General features: G+C 44.5%; 1 protein-coding gene across 1 annotated transcript; it reads left to right on the plus strand.

Moving 5' to 3' along the window:
- The first annotated feature begins 2,719 nt into the window (after positions 1-2,719).
- rhobtb2b (Rho related BTB domain containing 2b) lies at positions 2,720-10,994 on the plus strand. Its single transcript, XM_062554624.1, has 10 exons — positions 2,720-3,051; positions 3,636-3,837; positions 3,981-4,084; positions 4,540-4,725; positions 4,958-5,934; positions 6,492-6,610; positions 7,167-7,317; positions 7,651-7,739; positions 8,907-9,012; positions 9,264-10,994. The coding sequence occupies exons 1-10, from the start codon at positions 2,984-2,986 to the stop codon at positions 9,479-9,481; spliced, it is 2,220 nt and encodes a 739-aa protein (XP_062410608.1). The 5' UTR covers positions 2,720-2,983; the 3' UTR covers positions 9,482-10,994.
- Positions 10,995-11,189: the final 195 nt, after the last annotated feature.

Here is an 11,189-nt window from a genome sequence, read left to right on the forward strand (position 1 = left end):
CCATGCAACCACGATTATTTATTAGTCCGAATGCTTGACGCGCGTAAGAAGGCTTTATCGTTTCGTAACTCTAAATGACAGTTTATCACATTCATTTAGCAATTTGGCTGAATTAAAGTCGTCAAGGCCTCATCCTTCTTGGAAGATAAATGTCAGGTAAAGGTGCAATTTGAGGGGAAATGGTCCAGACAACGTAAATGCGCTAATTCATCCCCAGACTGAAACATTTGAGAATTTTTTGGAGTTTCCCCATGCGTCAGTGTCTTGGAGACAATGACAAGGATATCCAGGAAGACTGACACAGGGTATGAACTCGTTGGCATTGTAATTTACCAAACGAACATCTCCTAATCATTGCCAAATGCCTCTGCGTTTGAAGGAGAGACCTAGGAGTGAAGACGGCACGGCTCCTCTCTGTCTAATCCCCAGGGGCAGATAGTTGATATGATGTATTCTATTTGATTCCTTCGAAGAATATCAGCTCAGCTGAATGTTTATTCAGGACCTCAAAACTATATTTTTGCAGTGTCAAAGGGTTCTCTCTACGCTTTAAGAAAAACATCAATATTTTGTATGGTTCTCTTGGCCCTTTTGTCAAGCTATTCTTCAAATCCCTTCCAAGATAATCTAAACAAAACGGAATCTTTGTAAACTGAAATATTCGAAGTTTTGCAAAAGTTTTAACCATTGGCAGCCTATTACAGAGGGTATGAAGATCATGTTACAACCATATATTAATTATTATGGTAATTAAGATAAGTTATTCAAATGATTAATTTAAACATTTAATTGCAACAGTGTTGTGTGCATCTTCATTGTTTGCACCAATGGAAAATCAATCAAAATGGGAGGAAGTGGACTTTTTTCCATAATGAACCTCATAGCTTTCCAAAAAGCACTAGCTAAGCTGATAATGATCAGAGAGCTTAGTTGTTTTAGGACAAGTGACTGCTATTTTGGTTTAATTACCCTTGTTCCCACGCTACACACTGACTTTGTGGACAGCTGCAGTTGGTGGATAATTCACAGAAGCTACCATGCGCATTTCCTGGAGTAGAATGTCTCAATGAACAGCTAAACTAAATGTATGTATGGAGACAGTGGGACTTGGAAAATCTATTTCCACACTGCATAAGGTTTAAACCCATTGACACTGGATTTGTTTGAACCTATTTCAAAACTTATAGAATACCTAGGCCTATAAATTAAACTGTCAAAACCATTGAAGAATGAATCAGGCTGAAGATGTAGGCTACTTGAGTCTGATATAGGAAGCACCAAAACTACATCAAAGATCATCTCAAATGTTTGTTTGAAGTTTAAACAGGTCCACTCTGTTTTAAAGACTCAGTGAGGTCAGAACATGGCATATTTGGCACAATAATGACTAAAAATATTTTACAGCCCCGTGCACATTGCAAAGTCCTCGTCAGCTTCACGCCTTCTGGCCATGTCAACACTCTCTCTAGCACTTAAGATGAATGTATGAGAAACTATAAATGTCTCGAGTGGGAAACATCTTTTCCACAACTAGTTGTTTACAGGCGGTTGTTGGTTGACACAATAAGACAAAGGATGGGGTTTTGCACGTCACAAGCCATCCTTCTCCTCATCTCAACCGAGCTCATAAATGCCATTTGAACAACTTGGCCGAGGAATGAACTTATACACGTCATGACCTATAATAACGCTTTAACATTTTATTATTTATGTAGAGAGGATGACCATGCCATTGGTTGGCGCTCATATCGAAATATTGAAACAATGGTGCAGCGACTGGCTTTGGGAGTCTCTGCTGGCTGAAACAAGGTATTACAAGTTGTCATTTAGCAAGCAATTTGGAGATATTGTGCCATGTATAAGCAACATATGTGTTTAAGTGCTTTACTTGATTTTATTTCATTTTGTTTTATCATATTGTTGTCTGACGCTTTAAAATAATTCTTACAATAAGCCACAATTAGGCTTCTGGGAAAAGCAGTCACACCAATAGGATATTGTCTAGGCTACTGGCTGGTAGCCTATAACAGATTTAGAATATTATAGCCTAATTGTGCTCAGGACCTGGATAAAAAAAATCACAGAGGACTGCAAAATAGTCTAGTAGTTAGCCTTACTAAACATGATTATGCCTCAAATGCTATTATTAGCCTAATACCTGATACAACAGCAAAACAGTTAAAGGCCTAAGGTAAGAACTTTACAATACATTTTTGGCTCGCTGCTTTTTACTAGATTGAGTGGGTGCAAACCACAGTGCTGTTTATTAGCACATAGGCTAGGCCATTGTTAATTGAGTCAAACATTCATTTTTAATCTGTACATGCATGCCTAGGTTTCCAAAAATGTAAGTTTGTTATAGGCCTATATAAGTTTGCTACTTGGCCCAAGATGAAGCTCAAGCGTTTTTGTCCTTATCGGATGTTTGTTTTTCAGATGAGATGTTAAGCAAACAAACTATGCCTTTCAGCATTCAATTACACTGTGACCTATAACATCCAATCATCGGATTTTGGGGGCAAGCAATGGTCACTTTAATTGTATTTAATTTAATCTAATTGAATTCCATAGAGAGGGAAACCTATGGCCTCTAAAGGTTTCGGCTGTGTCTTATGCGTCAGAAGAATCCCTCGATTCCGACTGCCTGGCGTTTGGTAGGCTGAGGCTGTGTGTGTGAGTGGGCAATGAGCATGGGCAAAACATTGCGGAAGCTGCGACGGAGGCGGCCGAAAAGCGCTCGACCTGGAGTTCGTGTCGAAGACTCGAGTGCAAGCTGGCCTTTTCCGTGCTATTATCTTCATTCGCGGATGAGGAAATTTAGCCATACGATGTCGTTGCGTGACAAAATGAGCTAGTTTGTGAGAGTCACTCCAGTTACTGCAGCGGGAGAACGCTTACATAATAAGCTACTGTATCCCCCATCGCTCGTCTGCCGGGAAAATGAAGTGCAACCCCAGCTTGCTTCAGGTGCAAGCTGCATCCAATGGGAACCTCTTCGTCTTTTCAGTCTACAACGCTGGCCACCCCGATGCATCCCTTCACTTCGTTACGGTAGGACCTGATTTATAGATATGTATCATTTTCTGTTTAATTCAACCAGTGTTTCAAATTATTACGGCAATTTCGCTTATAGTTACATTGTAACAAAGTGGTCACGTAGGGTGTTACATAAGTTTGTGTGTAGTCATACATTATGAGCAGCGTCCAGAGTGTTTTTGCTGTGTTCAACTGAACCTTGTACTAAAGGAAGTGTGTGTATGCGAGTGTATGTGCTACATTGGCCTGACACTATTTGTCATTATGCTACCTGCTACTGAGCTAAACATACACACACACACACACACACACACACACACACACACACACACACACACACACACACACACACACACACACACACACACACGCACGCACGCACGAACACACACAGAAAGAGAGAGCACGCACGCACGAACGCACACAGAAAGAGAGAGAGAGAGAGAGAGAGAGAGAGAATTCACAGCACTGAGATAATAATACCATAAATTCATAAGGGATCACTGGTGTAGCCTATCTGCCACAGACACTGTAGATACATGTCAACACTAAGACAGACTGTCAGGTGTTTTGTAAACATGAAGCTATTTCCTCTCCAGCTCCCAGTTTACCACTTCTGACATGGACTATGAGAGACCAAACGTTGAGACCATCAAATGTGTAGTGGTCGGAGACAATGCGGTGGGGAAAACCCGGCTGATATGTGCCCGGGCCTGCAATGCCACTCTGACACAGTACCAGCTGCTGGCCACGCATGTGCCTACTGTGTGGGCTATTGACCAGTACCGAGTGTGTCAGGAGGTGAGACTGCCACAGCCACCATGTAATACACTGTCATGGAGATTATTGATTTTATTGATTGATATGATTGTTTGACTTATGACTTTTTGCATGAACATCATCTCTCTCTCTCTCTCTCTTTTTCTGTCTCTCTCATTCTGCAGGTTTTGGAACGTTCTAGAGATGTGGTGGATGATGTCAGTGTGTCTCTGCGTCTGTGGGACACCTTTGGAGACCACCACAAAGACCGTCGCTTTGCGTATGGAAGGTACAGAGGAAATGACTGGCTGGTTGCCCTGAAACAAACCTCTGAAGTACCTTAAAAACGTAACACTGAGAGATGCACACTGCACCTAGACAAATCTAATAGATCTTGATTGATTTAATCTATAGATCTGTGTACAGAAGGGTCCAAAGTAAATCACACTACACCATCATATTTTGAAGTTGGAAATGAGGTCGTCCAAAATTCCGAACTGTTCCTTTAATACTGAAATGTGTTAACAGAATAAATCAGAAATAAAAAATCTTTTCATGTTTGTTGTTTCATTCTTAGGTATCAACGATATTGACTCTGTTAATATCGTTGATACAGTTGAATCAGTTGAATGACACTGTCAGTTTCACTCAAGAATAAAAGAACACTAATGGAGTTTTTAAACACTTGTGGCTCACAATTGCTATGAACTAAAGTGATTTGCTCTTTACTTCCCGTCACTCCAGGTCAGATGTGGTGGTCCTTTGCTTCTCCACTGCAAACCCAAACTCTCTTTTTCACGTCAAAACAATGTGGTACCCAGAGATCAAGCACTTCTGCCCGCGCGCTCCTGTTATTTTGGTAGGATGCCAGCTGGACTTGCGATACGCAGATCTGGAGGCAGTCAACAGGGCTCGTCGCCCTCTTGCCAGGTGAGATTTTTTATTCCTTTTTGTTATTTTATTGATAACAAAATCATAATATTTAACAACATATTGCTCATATTTATGTGTGACTCTCATCACTGAATGAATCAGTGTTCTTCAAATATGTCAATGTCAATATCAATATCAATCAAAATTTAATGTCCACCATGGTAAGGTCCACCATGTCATTGTTTATCACATACTGATATCAATGTATCACCATTTATGTCTGTTATAGACCAATCAAATCAAATGAGATCCTTGCCCCAGAAAAAGGTCGTGAGGTGGCTAAAGAGTTGGGGGTGCCGTACTACGAGACCAGCGTGGTGGCCCAGTTCGGTGTGAAGGACGTGTTCGACAACGCCATCCGCGCGGCCCTTATCTCACGGCGCCACCTGCAGTTCTGGAAGTCGCACCTGCGCAACGTGCAAAGGCCCCTCCTGCAAGCGCCCTTCCTTCCCCCCAAACCGCCACCGCCCCTCATCACCGTCCCCGCGCCCCCCTCCACCCCGGACGAGCACCCGGGCCGCCTGCTGGAGGACCCGCTGTGCGCCGACGTGGTGCTGGTCCTGCAGGAGCACCAGCGCATCTTCGCCCACAAGGTCTACCTGGCCACGGCCTCGTCCAAGTTCTACGACCTGTTCCTGGCGGACGTGCGGGCCGAGGGCGAGGCGGCCGGACAGCAGCAGCAGCAGCAGCAGCAGCAGCCGGCCGGGCGGGAGCCCCCGACGCGGGCGGCCAGCTTCGACGCGTGCGAGAGCGGAGAGGAGGCGGGGGGCCGCGTGGGCCTCCGGGCCTGCATCAGCGACGGGACCCTGATCGGGGGGGACGCGGACGGGGACCAGGACGCGGGGCACTCGGGCCGTCTGCCGTCGTCCTGGGGCAGGGCCTTCGTGGGCATCCAGAGGGAGATGGTGGACGACCCCACCACTCACATGACGCGGCCGATGACCGTGGTGTGCATGGACCCGTCGGTGCTGGCCAGCCCGTTCCGAGTGGTTCTGCGCTACCTGTACACGGGCCAGCTGGACGAGCACGAGCGGGACCTCATGCACATCGCGCACATCGCCGAGCTGCTGGAGGTGTTCGACCTGCGCATGATGGTGGCCAACATTCTCAACAACGAGGCTTTCATGAACCAAGAGATCACCAAGGCTTTCCACGTCAGACGGACCAACAGAGTGAAGGAGTGCCTCGCCAAAGGGACCTTTTCAGGTGACTAATGATTCTCATGACATGTAATGCCTTCAATTTAAGATTATCTGCTGTGAAGTTATAACTAAAAAAGTTAATCGATATTAGAATGAAATCAGAATTCCATTTCAGATACATACTGTATGTTAATGATACATACAGATACATCCACCTGAAACCACATACAGTATATAGCTTTGATTAGCACTAAAAGCTCTGGGAGTTGCTGCCCAGACTCTAATGACAGATATGATCTATAGAGAATGCAGAGACATCAAACATCCACTCAGAATGCCATTATTGAAGTATTACCCTAGGATTTAAAACTGAATTAAGGAATTTAATTCTCCTATTAATCCTTCTAATTACATTGTGGATATTTTGAATTACCTTCTAACTGGACATTGGTGATTATTAGTGTCAGTGAAAGTCAAAATGGCTTGCCATAAACACTTGATGTGTGTTCTTTGAGATTTCTGCTTAGTAAACATTGGGCTCAAAAAGCAGAAGGAGGTTGTGCAACATAAACTGGTTTGCTGCCTGACTGCAGCGGCTGTGGCATTGTTTGTTTTTTTCAGACGTGGTGTTCAAGCTGGATGATGGTACAGTGCAAGCCCACAAACCACTGCTGATATCCAGCTGTGACTGGATGGCTGCGATGTTTGGGGGTCCTTTTGTGGAGAGTTGCACGAAGGAGGTGGGTGTTGATGAAGGACTTTTAATTCACCACACACACGATTCTCATTGGAATGCAGTGCCGGCAGCATCAAACTCCCCAGCAGTGTTGATCATTGCATGATATGCTGGTGGAAATATATTGTGGACATTTCCCCTAAAGAAATGAATGATCTGTCTCTTTTAGCATTATTGGGTACTGCTGGGTTCATTCTGCATGATTTTGTTCTGCTGTTGTTGGTATGGGAGCTCATTTCATAGTAAATCACCAGTACAATGGCTCAAGCAAGCTATGTTGTTATGCAAGCCACATTGAATGCAGTGTGCAATTTGTGGTCTGTCATAAAACGTTGCATGAGTAAATTTTATGAAAGTGTCAGTGGAGCACATGTTGCACGTGAGCGGTAAATGAATGGTACACGCTCTAAGCATGGACACGAGCCATAGCTGGTATGGGAATAGATATCCGATGTCATGCCCACTCAATGCTTTTTTAACACTGCATCATCTGAGATATTCCCATGAGGGCAAAGAAGTGAAATAGTGGCTGAGGGTGGTTGTGCGTCTGGTGCCTGCAGGTGCTCTTCCCCAACACCACGCGCAGCAGCATGCAGGCGGTGCTGGAGTACCTGTACACCGGGCGCTTCTGCTCCAGGCCCGACCTGGACGCCATGGAGCTCATCGTTCTGGCCAACCGCCTCTGCCTGCCTCACCTGGTGGCCCTCACAGGTAAACCTCGCCGCAAAAGCCCATCTCACCTTGCTATCTATCATCTGTCCCCCTCATTACATTACATTACATTTGGCTGACGCTTTTTAAACAAAAGCGACCAAAGCTCATGCCCTCATTTACACTTACAACAACAGTATATTAAGATGTTAGTAAATATATGGCCCCTATTCCATAACCAGTTTGATGCTTGATATTGATTGTTGTTATGGTGATCAAAGCACTTTAATGATGACCGATGCTAATTTGAGTGCTAATGGCTATTGTGTTAAGTCAAGTGATAGCTTGAAGGACTACATTGATAAGAGACTGAGTTAGTGACTGTGCCCACAGAACTCTACACGGTGACTGTTCTGAAAGAGACCGCTTCCACAGGAACGGACATCGACGGAGACGTACTGCTCTACCTGGAGATGGCCCAGGTAAGAGGTTTATAGAATAGAATATACGTGAGGGAAATTCAGTTCTCTGCATTTAACCCAATTTAACCGAAGTAGTGAACACACAGCACACAGTGAACACACAGTGAGGTGAACCCAGAGCAGTGAGCTGCCTGCCCAACCAGTGGCGCTCGGGGAGCAGTGAGGGGTTAGGTGCCTTGCTCAAGGGCACTTCAGCCGTGGACTGGTCGGGGATCGAACTGGCAACCCTCAGGTTACAAGCCCGATGCCCTAACCAGTAGGCCACGGCTGCCCTTAAATGTTTATGTTTACCTATGCTCTGGAGGAGAGTAGGCCTATTGCCTTTTCAAAGTAAATGTGATATTAGACTATACAGTAACACTCATATCCTGTTATTTTCCAAACAGAGTGCTAACACATGACCAGGGGTTTTCATCTTAACTCTATGTGGGAAATAGCAGCTGCGTTACCCGGGGCTTATAACAGTGTAGAGCTCACTGACTGTAATAAGGAAGCTGAGGTATTTGGCTCCAGTGATTTCACCGGCATAATTTAGCAGCTTAACGAGCGCCGAGTTCAGCTCTAGGAATCTGCGCCCAATTCCGGCATCCGATGCCACAGGTTGGTCGAGCGCTTTAACCCTTGCTTGACTAAACTCTGCGGACGGGGGCGGGGGGGGGGGGAAGAGGGGGGGTTCTCTGTGGGTTTGTGCAGCGCTCTCTTGTGACAGCTCATGTGGTTTCATTTGTCACGCCTGGCCGCCTGCGCTGACTCATGGCCTGCCGACTTGGTTGTGGCCAAAGCTTAATCAGATGCAGGGGAGGAAATTCGTATGTAGAGAGCGCTGGAAAAAAAAGAGGGCTTCATTGATTTGTTCAGCTCTCGTAAACGGTGGGATGCTTCCCTCGGGATGTTTTTTTTTAAGGAATCTTTTGGAGCTTGTTTTTTAATAGATTGTCGTTTGGTTTTAATGAAAGGAGTGGCTTTTTTTTCGGTTCCTTTTCATTGGTTTTTATGGTTTGTTCTCGCAAGCTGCCATAAATCTTGCAACCAGAGTATTTGTTTTCATCACGGGATGAGGGGAAAGTAATTCCATCTGCTGGAGGGGTCAAGCGAGGCCAGGGAAGCATCTCGTCCGAAATGAGAGCAGCCTGTGATTGTTGGCTTTTTTTTTTCGGCTGTCCGCAGTTCCACTGTGCCTATCAGCTCACCGACTGGTGCCTTCACCACATCTGCACCAACTATAATAATGTCTGCCGCAAGTTCCCCCGCGACATGAGGGCCAAGTCAACAGGTAGCCTACGCGCACAAACACGCACACACACACACACACACACGCACACACGCGCACACACACACACACACACACACACACACACACACACACACACACACACACACACACACACACACACACACACACACACACACAATGGCATGCTTTAAATTATAACAACTCTGAAAACATCCAACTCCTACAATATTTAAAAAATGACAGAGCCTGGTAATATCTGTGTGTGTATGTGGGTGTTTGTGCACGTTTAGAAAACCTGGACTACTTTGAGAAGCATCGCTGGCCACCCGTTTGGTATCTGAAGGAGGACGATCACTATCAGCGGGCAAGGAAAGAGCGGGAGAAGGAGGATTATCTGTACCAGAGACGGCAGAGCAAACGCAAGTGGGTCCTCTGGAACCTGCCCTCGCCAACCAACCCTTCCTCTTCCCCCTCCGCCTCATCCTCATCCAGCTCGGCCATCATCTGAGACGTCCTGCTCGTAGTTGCTGAAACATTCGGACCAGAAACAAAGACAGGAGGAGGGTGGAAGTATAGCCTACATGCAGTCCCGCGTGTCTGAGTGATTCTGACAGACACTGCCATCCTCTCTCTCCCTATCCAGGCAACTCACGTACATCTGTGTGTCGAGGCACACCTTGGGTCTCCTGCTGCTGAGGAGTTGGGTGACTGGAGGAGCTAGGTGACTGGATAAGATATGTGAGCTGAGCTCCCTCCATCTAACCTTCCTGTTGCCCTTTTGCGAATTCAATTTGGAGTTGCGGAAGCTTTGTTGCGTCTCATCCTTGCCATCTCAGACGAGATTAGTTGCGGGATTATGTGTTACACCTTCTACAATATTGATATTCTTTTCATGAAAGTCATCACATCTCTCATATAACAGAAGCAGTATCATAATTGATTTTTCAATCCATTCTCCCATTTCATCAGAGTGGGAAAATAGAGATACAACAGGAATCGGAATTCAAGCAGGCGAAGCAATGAATTTGTAAGTGGTAAAGGAGCTAATCCACAACAACATGTCTTGAAAATGGCTTGAAGAGCAACCTTCAGACGGTTACAATACAGTTTGCAGTTATTAAACATTGTACATTTTGGAACAGCGCAAACAGAGTCTAACAGATCCAACTGAGGTGTTGTCATACTTCATAATATATTTTCACGCACATAACTTTTAAATGACAAAATGTCACAAAATGCTTTCTCAGAGTATACAGAGGGGCATTAAGTCATCTGAGAATCCCTTATCTGAAGCTGACCCATGACTGTGGTATTTGTCCAGCCTGTCTACACTGCAACACACTGTATCAGTGGGTGAAGAGTCCCCCATGTTTTTTCTCTGCAGGCAGAGGCGAAGATGGCATTTCTACCCTTCAGCTGTAGTCTTACACTGCCGTTCGGTGATACTTATCTAAACGTATACTTACAAAAATCACTACTAGACATTTCTGGTCTCTTTTTGCTGCCTATGAGAGCGCATCGACTACATTCCTTCATATTCACTCTGTACAGTTTGGTACATATATTGTAAACTTCTGTTATGGTGGTTTGTTTCTAACTTTGATGAGTGTGTGTACAGTAATAGTGAATCATTTGTCAGGTTGAAGAAAATTACACCATCGTTAAAAATCTACACATTCCTGTATACATGTATACTGTACAATCATGCCTCTCTGAGTGTACTGTAAATTATTGTATGGACTGCTGTCTCGTGTCGAACGCTGCACAAAGCGGAATATTGAGTATTGAACGTGTACTTTGTAGGCTAAGCAGAAGCAAGGCAAAATGCATGCTGCACATCTTGGGGTGTTTTCCTCTTTTTGTTCCGCCAAATCTACCAGTATGTTGTGTGCAACTGTATTTGTCTACTTTCATGTAATCATGTTGTGGCACTTATGAACATCTGTCAGATATCTGCATGGAAATATTTTCAGATCAGTGTACAGTATATGAAATATATTACATATAAAATCATTGTGTATAAAGTTGTTACCTGTTTTTAAAAAAAAAAAAAAAAAAAAAATTGGGATCCAGGCAACTTTTAGTTTACACGTAATAACATCATGATGTTAAAGCTTAATTAGAATGTCTAAATGGTGTGTGGGCGGAAACATGATACGTTTCAATCAAACATTTTCCACTGCCAGATTATCATTTTCTGAGTGTGCAACATATTT

The sequence above is a fragment of the Sardina pilchardus genome, chromosome 14 (assembly GCF_963854185.1).
Source record: "Sardina pilchardus chromosome 14, fSarPil1.1, whole genome shotgun sequence".
Lineage (NCBI taxonomy): Eukaryota > Metazoa > Chordata > Actinopteri > Clupeiformes > Clupeidae > Sardina > Sardina pilchardus.